This window comes from Schistocerca piceifrons, chromosome 2 (assembly GCF_021461385.2).
Source record: "Schistocerca piceifrons isolate TAMUIC-IGC-003096 chromosome 2, iqSchPice1.1, whole genome shotgun sequence".
NCBI lineage: Eukaryota > Metazoa > Arthropoda > Insecta > Orthoptera > Acrididae > Schistocerca > Schistocerca piceifrons.
Window position 1 is genome coordinate 475,453,566 of NC_060139.1, and position 18,254 is coordinate 475,471,819.

Here is an 18,254-nt window from a genome sequence, read left to right on the forward strand (position 1 = left end):
ATCGTCGAGGGGACACTGAATAGTGCACGGTACATCCAAACCGTCATCGAACCCATCGTTCTACCATTCCTAGACCGGCAAGGGAACTTGCTGTTCCAACAGGACAATGCATGTCCGCATGTATCCCGTGCCACCCAACGTGCTCTAGAAGGTGTAAGTCAACTACCCTGGCCAGCAAGATCTCCGGATCTGTCCCCCATTGAGCATGTTTGGGACTGGATGAAGCGTCGTCTCACGCGGTCTGCACGTCCAGCACGAACGCTGGTCCAACTGAGGCGCCAGGTGGAAATGGCATGGCAAGCCGTTCCACAGGACTACATCCAGCATCTCTACGATCGTCTCCATGGGAGAATAGCAGCCTGTATTGCTGCGAAAGGTGGATATACACTGTACTAGTGCCGACATTGTGCATGCTCTGTTGCCTGTGTCTATGTGCCTGTGGTTCTGTCAGTGTGATCATGTGATGTATCTGACCCCAGGAATGTGTCAATAAAGTTTCCCCTTCCTGGGACAATGAATTCACGGTGTTCTTATTTCAATTTCCAGGAGTGTATTCCATGATCACGAGAGAGGAATGGCTGTCTCTCAGTTGGTGTGACAAGGCAACTACTGTGGACTATGTGTACAACTCTGTTGAATGTGCTCTATGAACTATACGAGCACATGGAGGCGGCCTGTGGACTTCTGCTTACGTAAACAACCAGGATCTAGAAACTGTTGTTGCTATTGTTGAATGCTTCGAGTTACAGGAGTTCTAGTGCCATTCTCTCGACAAAAATCACGCCTTGCATTCTGACTGAATGGTATCTGTTGAAATGATGAATGCAGATTGCCTTTTCAAGCTTTGTTGTCACCATTTCGCTTCTACACACAGAGAACAGTGAACGAGCGCGCTATCTCCATCAGTGAGTTCCACTACCGACGACTATATGAGCTGCAAAGCAAACAGCTTGTGTCAAGAAAAGCCACTAGTTTCGATACGTAAGTCAAAACTAACTCTACGTTACTATCTTCGTTTTAGGGAAGTTATAGTTTTTTAAATCGGATGTAAAACCCTCTGGTCTGTATCGAGAAAATTTTCTAGTCTATAACTTCTCTGAGTCATGACATGCAGAAACGAGAAAGAAATAGTTGTTAAGAAACTGACTTTAGCGTTATGGTCCTTTTCAAGCAGATGAAGTTGTTGGCATATGTTTTGCACTAAAAACTTAATTCAGTATATGCAATCATGTACTATCTCTAAGAAATTATAAATTTATATTACTTGATATCCATGTAAAACATTAAATAATATTTACAGTAGTGTTATATGGGGCAAAATAAATGCCTTTACAAACTTTGAAGGATTTAAAAACTTGAAAATAAATTACTTTAGATAAGAAATTAGAACACCCCCCCCCCCCCCCCCCCCATGAACCATGGACCTTGCCGTTGGTGGGGAGGCTTGCGTGCCTCAGCGATACAGATAGCCATACCGTAGGTGCAACCACAACGGAGGGGTATCTGTTGAGAGGCCAGACAAACGTGTGGTTCCTGAAGAGGGGCAGCAGCCTTTTCAGTAGTTGCAGGGGCAACAGTCTGGATGATTGACTGATCTGGCCTTGTAACAATAACCAAAAGGGCCTTGCTGCGCTGGTACTGCGAACGGCTGAAAGCAAGGGGAAACTACGGCCGTAATTTTTCCCGAGGACATGCAGCTTTACTGTATGGTTAAATGATGATGGCGTCCTCTTGGGTATAATATTCTGTAGGTAAAATAGTCCCCCATTCGGATTTACGGGCGGGGACTACTCAAGAGGACGTTCTTATCAGGAGTAAGAAAACTGGCGTACTACGGATCGGAGCGTGGAATGTCCGACCCCTTAATCGGGCAGGTAGGTTAGAAAATTAAAAAAGGTAAATGGATAGGTTAAAGTGAGACATAGGAACAAGACTTTTGGTCAGGTGAATACAGGGTTATAAATACAAAATCAAATAGGGGTAATGCAGGAGTAGGTTTAATAATGAATAAAAAAAATAGGAATGTGGCTAAGGTACTACAAACAACATAGTGAAGGCATTATTGTCGCCAAGATGGATACGAAGCCCACGCCTAACACAGTAGTACAAGTTTATACGCCAACTAGCTCCAGAGATGACGAAGAGATTGATGAAATGTATGATGAGATAAAAGAAATTATTCAGATAGTGAAGAGAGAGGGAAATTTAATAGTCATGGGTGACTGGAATTCGATAGTAGGAAAAGGAAGAGAAGGAAACGTAGTAGGTGAATATGGAACGGGGGTAAGGAATGAAAGAGGAAGCCGCCTGGTAGATTTTTGCACAGAGCATAACTTAATCATAGCTGACACTTGGTTCAAAAATCATGAAAGAATTTTGTACTCATGGAAGAAGCATGGAGATACTGGAAGGTGTCAGATATATTACATAATGGTAAGACACAGATTTAGGAACCAGGTTTTAAGTTGTAAGACATTTCCAGGGGCAGATGTGGACTCTGGCCACAATCTATCGGTTGTGAACTGTAGATTAAAACTGAAGAAACTGCAAAAAGATGGTAATTTAAGGAGATGGGACTTGGATAAACTGACAGAACCAGACGTTGTACCGAGTTTCAGGGAGAGCATTAGGGAACGATTGACAAAAATGGGGGAAAGAAATGCAGAAGAAGAAGAATGGTTAGCTTTGAGAGATGAAATAGTGAAGGCAGTAGAGGATCAAGTAGGTAAAAGGACGAGGGCTAGTGGAAATGCTTGGGTAACAGAAGCGATATCGAAGTTAATTGACGAAAAGAGAAAATACAAAAATGCAGTAAATGAAGCAGGCAAAAAGGAATACAAACGTCTCCAAAATGAGGTCGACAGGAAGTGCAAAATGGCTATGCAGGGATGGCTAGAGAACAAAATTAAGAGGTGTATATCACTGGGGATAAAATAGATACTGATTACAGGAAAGTTAAAGAGACTTTTGGAGAAAAGAGAACCACTTGCATGAATATTAAGAGCTCAGATGGAAACCCAGTTCCAAGAAAAGAAGGGAAAGCAGAGAGGTGGAAGAAGTATATACAGGGGCTATACAAGGGCAATGTTCTTGAGGACGATATTATGGAAATGAAAGAGGATGTAGATGAAGATGAAATGGGAGATATGATACTGCGTGAAGAGTTTGACAGAGCACTGAAAGATCTAAGTCGAAACAAGACCCCGGGACTAGACAACATTCCATTAGAAGTACTGATAGCCTTAGAAAAGCCAGCCCTGACAAAACTCTACCATCTGGTGAGCAAGATGTATAAGACAGGCGAAATACCCTCAGACTTCAAGAAGAATATAATAATTCCAATCCCAAAGAAAACAAGTGTTGAGAGTTGTGAAAATTACCGAATTATCAGTTTAATAAGTCACAGTTGCAAAATACTAACAAGAATTCTTTACAGACGAATGGAAAAACTGGTAGAAGCCGACCTCGGGGAAGATCAGTTAAGCTTCTGTAGACATGTTGGAACACGTGAGACAATACTGACCCTACGACTTATCTTAGAAAATACATTAAGGAAGGGCAAACCTACGTTTCTAGCATTTGTAGACTTAGAGAAAGCTTTTGACAATATTTACTGGAATACTCTCTTTCAAATTCTGAAGGTGACAAGGGTCAAATACAAGGAGCGAAAGGCTATTTACAATTTTTAGAGAAACCAGATGGCAGTTATAAGAGTCGAGGGGCATGAAAGGGAAGCAGTGTTTGGGAAGGGAGCGAGTCAGGGGTATAACTTATCCCCGATGTTATTCAATCTGTATATTGAGCAAGCAGTAAAAGAAACAAAAGAAAAATTTGGAGTAGGTATTAAAATCCATGGAGAAGAAATAAAAACTTTGAGGTTTGCCGACGACATTGTAATTCTACCAGACACAGCAAAGGACTTAGAATAGCAGTTGAACGGAATGGAGAGTGTCTTGAAAGGAGTATCTAAGATGAGCATCAACAAAACAAAACGAGGATAGTGGAATGTAGTAGAATTAAATCAGGTGATGTTGAGGGAATTAGGTTAGGAAATGAGAAACGTAAAGTAGTAAATGAGTTTTGCTATCTGGGAAGAAGAATAACTGATGATGATCGAAGTAGAGAGGATACAAAATGTAGGCTGGCAATGGCAAGGAAAGAGTTTCTGAAGAAGAGAGATCTGTTAACATCGAATATAAATTTAACTGTCAGGAAGTCGTTTCTGAAAGCATTTGTGTGGAGTGTAGCCAACTATTGAAGTGGAACGTGGATGATAAATAGTTTAGACAAGAAGAGACTAGAAGCTTTCGAAATGTGGTGCTACAGAAGAATGCTGAAGATTAGATGGGTAGATCACATAACAAATGAGGAGGTATTGAATAGAATTGGGGAGTATGCCGGCGACTTGGGAAGAGGTCCCATTCTTCCAGTGTTTTGCAGAGATGCAGTGGTGTTTCTCCTGGCACCATGGTGTGGACAGACATGGTTATGACTTCACGTCATGGGTGGGAGTGACTGAGGAAACACTGACGGCACACTGGTACCTCACGGACATCCTAAATCTTCTTGTGTTACCTCCCAGGCAACAGTATAGTGGTGCCATTTTTCAACAGGCTCAAGTTCGTCTGCACATGGCAGGTATGGCACTGAACTGTGTGCGTGATTTCGAGGCAATCCTATGGCCAGTAAGATCCCTAGATCTGTCCCAGACAGAAGATGCTTGGGACCAGTTCGGACGCCAAATCCATCCCATTGGCAATATCCAGGAAATCAACGGCAATATTTGTAGGCGACCTTGCTTCAGGAAAGGATACCGTGGCTTTATTACACCTTCACCAACCGAATCGGTGCATTAATCTAGGCCGTAGGAGCTGTGGCATCATACTGACAGTTGGTCTCATACTTACAAGTTCTTTGTAAATTTGACTCTATATTCTCATCACCGAAATAACCCGTGAAATTTCGTATCGTTTGGTCCCTCGCTTCTGGGTGCTTTACTCTTTTTGTCAAGCAGTGTACATCTTTCCTGGGGAAAGTAGTTTCTGACGATGAACTTTACCAATCTTCAAAGTTTTAAATATTTTGTCACATTTTTTTCCCATCTTTTTATGGGGTACCCTTTAACTAAATAAACTGCTCAAAAAAAAAAAAAAAAAATTGCATCATCTGTGTATTTTAGAATGTGTGTGGACTTAGATTCAAGAGGCGAATGAAAGAATAAGCGTAATGAAACTAACAAATAAACTTTGCTGTTGAATAAAAACAATCATTATTCATAATAAAGGCAGCCTATTCGATAGTGAACATCTTTGAAATCAAAATCTCCTTTTGAGTAATATTCAAAAAAGTGTTGCTTCAGTCTGTGATTTGTAACATGCTTAGATCGTCAGCGACATGCTGTCCTCAGGTGTGTAAGACATTGCTATTCTAGGCTGTCCCACTCCTCAGCTGGAAAAGGAAGGAAGATTATAATCTGTAGTCCCATCGATATCGAGGCCATTACAGACGGAGCACAAGGTAGAATTGTTTCAAAGGCGTGAATGGAAAGCGGCTGCGCCCTTCCTAAGGAAGCGCCGTGGCAGCTGCCTGGAGTGATTTAGGGAAATCACGGAAAACTTGTATCTGGATAACCGTAAGGAATCTGAACCGTCGTCCTGCCGAATGCGACCCCAGTTTTCTAACCACTGCGCTACCTCGCTCGGTCCCTTGGCTGCAGCCCTCCGGAAGATATGTGGTGTGAGCAGCGTCATTGCGACAAGACAGAGCAAATTTGAAATGATGCCAAACATTCCCAGTTGGGTTTAAGTATGATAATACCGTAGGATATTCTGTTAAGTTTATTCCCAACTTCTAAGGGAAGGAGTTCACAGTATGGTCTCGAAATTCCCGAGCGTAACCAGCTGAAATGCTGACTGTAGAACTCGACAGGAGGCTGAAAGATCTTGTCTTGGCACTTCACACACCTACAATTATACTCGATAGGGACGAAACACTTCCAACGCGCGTACATGATTTATTCGTAATGCCACGAGTTTTCTGACTGGTCTAGTATGGACCTCAACGATTTTCTCTCTTTTGCCAATTTCGTTGTACGATCTGCGCCAAAGATCCTGAATTATTCGTCGGTTGTATAACAGTATGTCTTCCCCTTACATTTTTTGCTCTGTTTGGTTTTCTCTGGTACCATGGAAGTTATTTCCTGATCACAAATGCCCTGTCGTTCTGTCCTTTGTTCTTGGTTGTAATAAGTGATACAGGCCCGTTCCTCTAGCACTATGGAACATATTCCCTGTTGTCTTAGCAAATGTCCTATCGTCCTATTGCTTCTTGTTAGTGGTAACAAATGATTCAGACCTATGATAGCAGAAGCTTTATGGCTTCAATGAGTAACTTCCATGGTATTGCTGTTGAAGGCAAAACTGTAGAGGAGACAGTGGTTGAAACATATACAACAAATAATTGAGAAGGTTCGGGGTAAATTCTACTTTGAGAGGAAAGGGTTGGCACAAGAGAGAAGTCGTATTAGCACCACGAAACTAGTCTGAGTACAGATGACCAAAAATAAATAAATAGAAATCGGCGTTAAACGTGACTGATGCAGAATCCTGATTAATCTTAATCCGTGGGCCTGTGCATTGCTACCTACCATCTCCAAAGCCTTCAACGATACTCATCAGGCGTCTCTAAAGTTGTACAATCGTTTGTGAAGCGAACCCACTGCCAGTGATTCAGCTATCTGTAGTACCATAGAACTTATTTCCTGATGTTCAGAAACATTGTCTGTGATGGGCTGACACAATCTCGATGAAAGGACAGGATATTACTACATACATCGAGACACGAGAAATGACTTCCATGGTACTACAACTTCCATGGTACTAGAGGGAGGCACACATTGCAAAAAAAATGAAGGCGGACACACACCAGAATACATCAAACAAGTACTTCAGGACGTTTAGTGCGTGTATTGGCTACCCAACTTATTTAGACACTACTGTGCTGTTCTACGGGTAGTCAGAGGCACAGGCCCCAGTGGGGGGCCACTTACCGTAGCAGGCCTCTGTGTAGAGGATGAAGAGGTCGCTGTGGCTTCGGTGCAGGTCGTCCAGCACGGCGGGGCCGGTGGTGGAGTCCTGGTACCAGTGCACTGCCACACCGCTAGTCAGCCGCCGCGCTGGCGCGCCGTTCAGGATCTGTGGACCACGTGCAACTTACTACTACTTTTCTTACCACTAACAGGAAATTGCTCTGATTTCAGTGTGCTCAATATTCCATTATTCCTTATGACTCGTTTCCGAAATATGCATCATCAGTTCATGAAAATGGAATCAACTGTAGATGAACGCACCAGATGAAAAATTAGGCACTCCACACAGACATCACAGCAATACCATGAAGCACCAGGTCTACCCTTAGTAATGGCTACAGTTCGATGAGAAAGACAGTTACAAGATTATCCTGATCTGCCATTTGCTGCTGAACCGACTCATGGATGACTTTATCCCGTAGAGCTGCCATACTGGGGGCTGATGATTCCTATCTTTCACCTGCTGTTCCAAGTACTGTAATGCCAGACATTTTCTATGGTATTAAGATCGGATCATTTATTGGGCCAGTTGAGGTGCGATATTGTGCCTGACTGTTCGTCAAACCAGGAGTGAGGAACGTATGCATGCAGCTACGTGAAGGGAGCTGTTGGCATTATGAAAGATGGGATTCTCGTCCACCTAACGCTCACAACGAAGATGTATAAGAAATTTGGCCAACGAGAATGAAATAGTTAGTCCATTTGATGTTCACGGCCATCCTAGTGAGTGAGTCTAAACCACAGTACTGAAAACACCCACAAAACATCACAGAACCAACTCCATACTGAAATGGACCCTCAACGCACTGTGCGTCAAACGCCTCACTGCGCCATCGGTGTACTCGAAGTATTTCGACATTTGAAAAAAGAAGGCAAATCGCTTTTCGGATCGCACTAAACGCCTACAGACAGCTACTGCGGACTTGTGTTGTTCGATCTATTGAAGACGCGGAACTTCATGTAGCGCCGTGAGTAATGGACTTTTATGGGGGACATGTCAGCTGCATGTAGTTGCCTTTGCAGTGTTCGCTTGGAAAGTGGTTGCGATATCACTGACAGCAGCAATTCCTGTCGGCTTAGAAACGATTGTCATTGACAAAGTAGTACAACTCATCTCCGCTACTTTTCGTTTAGTACGATGGGCGTTCAGTGTGTAGCTAAACATATTTTTTTCCTCGGTCATCTTCAGTAGAAAACCGCTGAACTTGTTGTGGGATATTGTGGAATATTCCTGCTTTCTCCCCTATAGTTTCTCGAAATTCCGATAGATAGTGGCACTATACGTAGGATCCACAAAATGTTCCAAGGTTACATGTCGTCAACTTCAGCCTTTGCAAGAAACGTAAGAGCGAAGTCTACCCGAAAGTCAGCGTCACGTAGCAAAAGTTGGTGAGTAATGTGAAACTTGAAGGTATTCCATTTCACAGTTGTTCGCAGCACTTTTCTAACGGCAGAATGTCCAGCTGTCGTGACTAGGCTTGAAGACTGCATATTGCGTCCAGCATCCCCAGCCATGCGACAGTAATTTATTCAACAATTTGTAGCGCAATTTTCCATCAGCCTCTCCATGGAACAATTCCCAAATCGCCAGTTAATTCTAACTTCGGGATCATGTTCTTCAACCCTAGGGCGACGGAAAGAGGACCTCTCCGCATTCTTTCATCGCGTCGATACTCACGAAGAGCAGGAGCACTATTGTTGTTGTTTTGATAAAACAGCCTTACGAACGTCCTCCTCACCTTGTCCAGAGCAGTTTGCAAGTGGAATGCACACTGACGCTTGTGTTTGAAACCTACGTCGCCGTACCAGTACTGGCATCTAACGGCTAGTCATCACACTAGCAGTGCTAACAGCACAAGCCCTGCAGCAGGCAGGGTGAACATCCTTCCTTTAAAATTGGGTGCATATGCAATAAATATACTGTCAAGTAACATTAATGTGACCATCACCAAAGTTCAACGTTAAGGTGCATAACCAGGTGGTAGCACGAGCAGTGGAGAATATATAAAGAATGTCGAGGTGGACGCAGACACCATTGCAAGTGGATGCAGACTCCATTGCAGTCTTCGTTGTAATATGGAAATAGGGCGATTTGTTTGACGTCCAAAAGGGAACGATCATTGGTTTTCGGGCCAAGGATGGAAGTATTTTCGAAACCGCTAAGTTTATAAACCGTTCGCATGACCCCATGGTTAAAGTATACCGTACATGATAAAATGGCGCTAAGCAAAACCTGGAGCTGAGGCGACTGTAATGAACCTCGGACCTTAAAACAACAGCTGCGGAGATGTGCAAGGACGAATAGACGAGCAACTGTTGAGTAACTGACCACCCAGGTGAACCAAGGGGCTACGAACAGGGTCTCGTCAATGACCGTTCAGCGAACATTGCTTCATATGGGCTTCTGCAAATGGCACCTGGTTCACGCAATCATGCTGACTGCAGTTCATCGGTGATGAAAGCAGCTGGACGTCCAGTGAGCGGCGACGGTATTTTTAGATGAATCACATTTTACTCTCCATCAGACAGATGGCAGTTGCCGTGTACGATGCTAAACGTCTGAAAGTAGACACCCTGCAGCAATCGTCGTTAGCGCCCAGGCCGAAGAGGGAGCGTTATAGCCTGGGGAATGTTTTAGTGGCATTCCCTGGGTGATCTCGTCATTCTGGAAGGCACATTGGACCAACACAAGCATGCATCTATCCTTGGGGAAGATGTCCACCCTTACATACAGTTGGTTTTTCTCGCCACGATGCCATCTAACAGTAGGACAGTGCGATGTGTCACACAGCAGGCAGCGTATGTGTGTGGTTCGAGGATCACCAGGATGACTTTACCGTGCTCCCCTGGTCACCAAACACCCCCCCCCCCCCCCCGATTTAAAACCTGCCAGTGCGGTCAAGGCGCTGCAGTCATGGACTGTGCGGCTGATCCCGGTGGAGGTTCGAGTCCTCCCTTGGGCATGGGTGTGTGTGTTTGTCCTTAGGATAATTTAGGTTAAGTAGTGTGTAAGCTTAGGGACTGATGACCTTAGCTGTTAAGTCCCATAAGATTTCACAAACATTTTTTTTTTAAACCCAGCCAGTTATCTCTAGGACCACCTCGATCGGGCTGTTTGCACCATGGATTCTCCACTGAGAAACCTACCCAGTTGGCCACGACGCTGGATTCGGCATTGCTCCACAGCCCTGTCGACACCTTCCAGAACCTCACTGACTCACTTCTTGCACATCTCTTAGTGGTCTGAATTAAGAGAGATGGCTACTCAGGCTGTTGATAGGTGGTCAAATTAGTGTGACCGGACAGTATATTTGTCCGTCTGCACTGGCTCAGGTAGCGGAAGTTTAATTATACCCATCCTGCACTTCAAGCTTGGAACACGTATACACCTTCTTCGCAGTTTCACTCTCACCCTCTGATGCACATCTGTATTAAGCCAAAACTTTATCGACATAAAACTCAGGACATGTACTGTCTTCTGACAATGCACCATCTTATTGTGCAATGGTCTTAGCGGGGGACAGCTGCCCATCATAATTTTTTGAAGTCCATTTACATATGTAACTAGTTGCTGACGGCGATATGTCATGACCAGAATGGTTGACACATTTCCAGCCTAATCCTGATTGGTGTAATCAGTCAAAGAGAATAAACTTCAAGCAGTGCTGTCAGCTCCTGGAGGAAGACAGGGAGGCGCGCCAACCTCACCTGGCGGGTCCAATCCAAGTACGCGCGAGTGTCCTCCCCTATGATGATGTCCGTGCTGGCCACGGAGGCGTCGCGGCGCAGCGTGGGGCCCAGGAAACCCTCGAGGAAGCGGCGCAGCCCCTGGGCGCTCCAGCCCATGCTGTTGACTCCGTAGTTGACGACGGCGCCGGACGTGGGCTCATTCTGCAGCGACACGGCCCACACGTCCACGCCGCGCCGCCTGTACTCCTTCAGGAACCTGCAGGCGACAAGTGGCCGTCACAGTGTTTGTCATATTCCCAGCCACATCACTTAGCCTTTTACTTTTTTATTCATTTACAATGAAGTGACAAAATTCATGATATAGCGACATGCACATGTAAAAATGACGGTAGTATAGCATACACGACGTAGAAAAGAACAATGCATTGGCGGAGCTGTGATTATAATTCGACATGTCGTCGAATCGGGTGTACTGCCGGTGGTCTGCGTTTTTCTGACACAATATTTCGACATCGTACCTCGGCGTCTTCATCAGGTGCTTCCTGTGACTGAACGACAGTCTGTCCGTATCCCGTATTTATGTCTGGATGGTGTCTGTCGTTCCCTACGCTGTCCGCTCCCGTTGCGACCGTGTCGGTTGGTCGCCAGATGTTCCGTCTTCCGTCCGCGCCAGCTTCCGCTGTTTTCCCTAGTGGCGGCCGTTTCATGGCGTGCCTTACTAGGTCCGCGCCCACCAGGCGTGTTCCTAGCACTGATGACAGGCTCTTAATTTCGATCTATTAAGTTCAGAATGGAACTAAAAAGTAATGGTCAACTTCCTTTCTTGGATGTCCAGCTGAAAAGGAATACAGACGGCACATTAGGCCATAGTGTGTATAGAAAACCTACACACACCGACATATACCTGTAGGCTGACAGCTGCCATCATACAGCACAGATGAATGAGGTGCTGAGAGCACTTGTTCACCGAGCCATAATACTGTCCGACTCAGACAGCTTGGCACCAGAGTTAGGACACCTACAGCAAGTTCGTAGACAAAGGATACTCGACAAGGGACATCCGCAAGGCGCTACATCCCTCCAGACGACCTGATACTGAGGGAGAAGAACAAGAAGAGACCAGGAGGGTAGCCTTTCTACTGTATGCAGGACCTGATCTGCTAAGACCAGCAGAATACTGGCACAATATCAAGAGTGTGTTCTGCCCACCAACCAAGATCAGGGCGCTTCTTGGAACGGTGAAGGATGATCTGGGATTGAGAAACCTGGTATCTACCATATACCATGTGAATGCGGTATGTCTTACATTTGCCTGACCACCAGGGCCTTGGACATAAGATGTAAAGATCACCAAAGGCATACCAGGCTACGACAAGCCACTAAATCGGCAGTAGCAGAACGTTGTTTGGAACTTGAGCACACCATGAATTATGATAAAACCAGGATCTTATCTCAGACCCCCAAATTTTGGGATAGCGTCATCACTGAATAGATCGAAATTAAGATGATAGTGAACTTGATAAACCAGGAAGCTGGATCCCAAATAAGCACGGCGTGGAACCCTGCTTTGGCCCTATTACAAAAACAACGGAAGAAAACAGAAGACGAAGAGAATGACAGGGGCGTTGGAGAAAGTCGGAACGGTCACCAACAGCTAACACAGCCTGTCATCAGTGCTAGGAACACGCCTGGTGGGCGCGGACCTAGTAAGGTACGCCATGAAACGGCTGCCACCGGGGAAAACTGCGGAAGCTGGCGCGGACGGAAGATGGAACATCTGGCGACCAACCAACACGGTCGCAGCGGGAGCGGACGGCGGAGGGAACGACAGACACCATCCACACATAAATACGGGATACGGCCAGACTGTCGTTCAACACGTCGGGGAGGAAGGCCTGCTCCATGACGAACAGTTCGGCTTCAGGACGGGCCACTCCACGTAACAGCAACTACTTCGACTGGTAGAGCAGGCGATGGGGGTGCTGGAACGTGGCGAGTATCTTGGGGTGGTACTCCTGGACGTTTCCAGAGCCTCCGACACCGTGTGGCACGACGGCCTTGTGTATAAACTACTTACACAAGGCCTACGAGACGTCGACGGCGCGCCCCATAGCAGTTGGAGTACCGCAAGGATCCGTCATCGGCCCCTTGCTCTACTCACTGTACACCGCCGGCGTTCCGAGGAGGCAGGGAGCGCACGTTGCGCTCTACGGCAGAAGCATCAACGCCAGGCTGATGCCTCACCGCCAGCAATCGGCTTGCGACGTCCTCGGAGCTTGGGCCACTGAATGGCGACTCAAGCTTAACGCAGCCAAAAGTCAGGCGGTGATCTTCACTAGAAAGAAGATTCCATCCGACCTGTAGCCACTCAGCATCATGGGAGGCCCCATCCCATGAACGAACACCGGACGCTACCTAGGCGTCACTCTGGACCGGGGCCTGACATGGAAGGCGCACATCAGGGAAGTAAGGGGTAAAGCGCTTGGCAGATTGCGCTTGTTATACCCCTTACTGAACCCAGCGACGACCCTGCGCCCACACTGCCGCATTACACCGTACCTAACACTAATTAGACCAGTGTTGGAGTACGCTGCTGTGGTGTGGGGCAACGCTGCCGACTCGTCAATCGCAAAGCTGCAGACGGTCCAGAACAAGGCGCTTAGGCTAGCGCTTCACCTGCCACGAGATTTCAGCACCGGAGAACACAGAATAGCGGGAGTCCCGCTGCTTACTCACCGATTCCGGCAAGCGGCACATCGTTTCTACACGGCCGTGCGGACGTCGGAGAACGAACTCGTCTGCAATCTGGGCAACCAGGTGCACTGGCGCCCGATCACAAGGTGGCCAGACCTGTTGCTGGTGTAAAGAAACGCCGCGACATTAGCAAGAAGACCCTATAGGAGCAACGCAACCGCGAGGACGATTCCACCAAAAAGACAACACCCCAAGAAAGAAGTAGGAAAGGCGTGATCCGCTCACCCTACAACTCACCGGAGCATGAAGCTCCGTGAATTAGCGTAGGGTAGCGCTGGCGGCTATTCTCTGTGGCTGCGCTGCGCTCTGCTCTGCTTGCCGTCCCTGTCGTTCAGTCACAGGAAGCACCTGATGAAGACGCCGAGGTAAGACGTCGAAACATTGAGTTAGAAAAACGCAGTTCACCGGCAATACACCCGTTCAAGGATATGTCACAAAATCGCTGAAAAGTCTAATAAATTACATAACTCGAGTTATTCACGGAAAAAGGATTCAGACCTGATTATGACCACACGATGGGAATTGACAGACTGTGAACAGGGAGTGGTAGTTGGAGCTAGACTCGTGGGTTATTTCATTTCGGGAATCGTTGGTGTTCTTGTGGCATGGAGTCCTAAGACTGGTTTGATGCAACTCTCCACCTCTACCAATCCATCGATTTGGATACGTGCCATTCAGGTGATTCCACAGATTAGCATCAAAGTGTGCTGGAGCTCCGTTGTATGGCAGCTGTATGTCCATCAATGGTTTAGTGGCACTACATTAAATAGGGTATATGAAACATTTCCAATAAATGTAAGGTAGATCGATCATGTTAGTCCGTTTCGCAGTATATATAGAGCCAATGATTTTTGTTGCTGTTGTTGTTATTGTTGTCTTCAGTCTAGAGACTGGTTTGATGTAGTTCTCTAAGCTACCCTGCGCTGTGCAAGCCTCTTCATCTCCGAGTACCTACTGGAACGTACTTCCTTCTGAACCTGCTTACTGTATTAATTTATTGGTCTCCCTCTACGATTTTTACCCTCTACGCTTCCCTCCAGTACTAAATTGGTGGTCACTTGATACCTCAGAACGTGTCGTACCAACCGATCCCTTCTTCTAGTCAAGTTGTCCCACAAATCTCTCTTCTCCCCAATTCTATTCAGTACCTTCTCATTAGTCACATTATGATTCAAAAGCTTCTATACTCTTCTTGTTTAAACGGTTTATTGCCCATGTTTCATTTCTGCACATGGCTAAGCTCTACATAAATACTTTCATCAAAGACTGCCTGATACTTAAATCTCGATGTTAACAAATTTCTCTCCTTCAGAAACGCTTTCCTTGTCACCGTTAGTCTACATTTTATATTCTCTCTACTTCGACTGTCATCAGCTATTTTCTGTCCAAATAGCCGAACTCGTCTACTACTGTGTCTCATTTCCTAATCTAATTCCCTCAGTGTGACCTGATTTAATTCGACTACGTTCGATTACCCTCGTTTTGCTTTTGTTGACGTTCATCTTACAGCCACCTTTAAAGACACTGTCCATTCCGTTCAACCGATCTTCCAAGTCTTTTGCTGTCTCTGTCAGATTTACAGTGTTATCGGGAAACCTTAAAGTTTTTATTTCTTCTCCCTGGACTTCAATTCCTATTCCATATATTTCTTATATCCCCCTTACTGCCTGCTCAGTATACAGATTGAATAACATCGGGGATTGGCTACAGTCTTGTCTCAATCCTGCGAGCTAACATCCCAAAGATGTTTGGGCTCACATGCGGATCCTCTTCATCGAAATGTCTTGGTTCAAACTCGTCTAAGGGTTGAACCGCACGTGTCACGTTACACGCCCTAAATTAGACACTTGTAACCCTTTGGTTAAATTGTCTAGCTGATGGAAAGTTTTGCGAAATACAAAGTTAATATAACATATAATAACAGTATTAATAATATCGGGAACTAAATTAACGACTCATAAATGGTGTTGGGCACACAGTTGCGATTCGGTTAAGATAACGTTTATTCAGAAAGGAAAATAATAGAGAAAGTGGTCGTTTTTTAGAATTACTATTACACTAGAGCGCATATCCATTTGACACAGTTCCATCATTCACAATCTCATCGCGAAACACATTACTCCATCTCAATTTTCTAAGTCGTTTCACTTCCTAGCTGCCTATAGACCGACCGTCCGCTTTCGTGTTTCCACCCGCACTGTCTCTGCCCATCCCACCGCGTTTCCGGCGTACCGAGCATCGTCGCTCAACTGACCAGTGCAGTTCCCTTTCCTGAAGCCGTCCATCTGATTGGCTACAGCTTATTGTACATTATTTTACATCTTAACATATTAAAATAATCAAATTTTGTCCACTTTCACGTTCTAAATAAAGTAACAATAATACCCATTACATAATTGTGGTGTGCATACTGTAAGACCTTCGGTACACACACCATCAGATTATTTGACTTGTCGCTCTAACGAAGTAGGCGAGTGTCAGCAATATGTCTCGTGGACTTACTGTGGCATGTTTATCTTCTGCCGTTAGGTCAGACGAGTGAAATGCCACTTGAACGCTTAGAGTAGCAGATTGACGGTCATCAACTTTAAACAGAACTTGATTAATTTTCACACACATTTATTAAAATAATAACAATCATAAAAATTACTTAACTTGGTTCTGGATGCTATTTACAATTGAAAATCTGAAGTTCCTTTGGTATTGGTATGTTAATCTTATTCTCACATATATCTCTGATACCTGACAAAATTGTCTATACATTTATCTTCATGGCTATGTAAAGGAATATGGTAATCTTATTGGGCACAGACTGAAACTTGACTATAGACTGGTGCAGACAAATGCAGACTGACTAATCGGAGGTCTGTACACTCGTAATACCTCGCGCGTTCATGTATCACTGTGCGAGTGTGATCCGCGAGGAGAAAAGGTTCTACGTTAGCAGCAATCTCATTGGCTGCATTACATATTAATACGCTGATCGGCGGAAGCAGAATTTGGTCTGTCTCTATGGTAGCGCCATCTCGTAGTGCGGAGACAGACGAGCGCTGCGCCTGCGCTGTTGTGCTTACCGGGGCGCGCTCTAGTGGGAAAGTTGTGTAAGCGCTGAATATGCGGAACTATGTACACATCAATAATAAACAAATTCTTTAAATAAAACCAATACCATTTCCTTCACTGCTTTGAATGCCACGGTGAAACGTCCCCTTTGAACAGTTGTACATGACTGTGTTTAAACTGACACACAAGATTTTTAGTGCAACGCAATCTGACTTTCAAAAATCCCTACAAAAGAATGGCCCTGACTAACATTAACCTATACCTTTCACAAATCACTTACCTCACAAAAATCTTCGTTACTCGAACTACTGCAATACAGCGAGCGCCACTACTGCCAGCTAAATAAAAGATTCAAACTACGGAAGGCACTAACTACTGATAGGCTTAGTTAGCAAATGAAAGATTTTAATAGAGAACAAACAATGTATTTACCTTAATAGTGTTGAAAAATCATAATATACATAGCAGTTCATGACATCCAGTCTTACAAATTCCAAAACTCCGCCATTTCACTACCCACATCCACCACAGCTGGCGGCTCGCCTCCAACTGCGCAACGCTACGCGCTGTTCACATCCAGCTGCCCAACACTACAATAGCCAACAACAATGCAAACCAGCCACAGACTGCACACAGCACATACAGAGCGCTACGTGGCGTTACCAATATAAAAACTTAAACAGCCTACTTACAACGGCTAGTATCCTTGCACCAATGCGCTTTCTGATAAATAAACAAGGAACATAAGTAACTGTTATGCTCTAAACTTTACATCAAATATTCTATTACCTAATGATTCAATAAGGTGTCATGCTGTCATCGCTCAATGTATTTTGTGTGGAGGAAATGATGATCTAATGCTTCACTGAAAATACTGATAATTTAAGTTTACTATATCTTTTAAACAAATAAAGTTACAGAGTTCATGTTAACAACGTTTGTCATTTTAATGATGCTCCTCTATATGAAAGCCTTCAGATTTTAGCATTCAGCTCTTTTTTTACAAAACTTGTTAATTTAATTTTAACAGTAAATCCTAAACTATTATAGATGTGATCGATATTCAAGTTTTATTGGGATCGCCATGAAAAGTTATGGAGGATGGCAGATTAAAATTACTGTGGCTTGATTCCCTGCACTACTACAGAATTAAATAGTTTTCATAAATGTTTCCCTTTATGGCCCATCTTAGGTCCGCCATATTTAACACTGAAATGTCTCCTTGCCCACAAAAGCCTTCTACTGGTTTTATCTATGACGTAGGTTCTCGTCTGTCTCACTCGCACACTACAGCAATTAGGCCTCAATAGACAATAGACAACAGACAATAGACGCCTTCGAGTTTGTGGCCCCGGTCCTGGATGACAGGGTTCATTTCACAATTCCTGTAGGCTTACTCTCGGCCATAGATTTAAATGAGAGAGCAATGCTCTTTAACTCAAACTCCCTTCTCAACCACTGCTTCTCTTTTCTGCTTCTCGACTCTCATAACTGCCGTCTGGTGTCCTTACAAATTGCAAATAGCCTTTTACCCATGCCACCTTTCGAATTTGAAAGAGACTATTCCACTCAACATTGTCAAAAGCTTTCTCTAAGTACACAAATGCTATAAACGTTAGTTTGCCTTTCCTTAACCTACTTTCTACGAGAAGTTTTACAT

At 44.7% G+C, this 18,254-nt stretch overlaps 1 protein-coding gene across 1 annotated transcript in view; it reads right to left on the reverse strand.

Annotated features, from left to right (window-relative positions):
* Nucleotides 1-18,254, reverse strand: part of LOC124776201 (lysosomal acid glucosylceramidase-like) — a 175,888-nt gene that overhangs the window by 36,917 nt on the left and 120,717 nt on the right. The window contains exons 7-8 of the mRNA XM_047251035.1: nt 10,796-11,033; nt 7,049-7,193 (exon numbers count right to left, since the gene is read on the reverse strand). Coding sequence (XP_047106991.1) covers nt 7,049-7,193; nt 10,796-11,033 — 383 coding nt within the window. The remainder of the gene's footprint in view (nt 1-7,048; nt 7,194-10,795; nt 11,034-18,254) is intronic.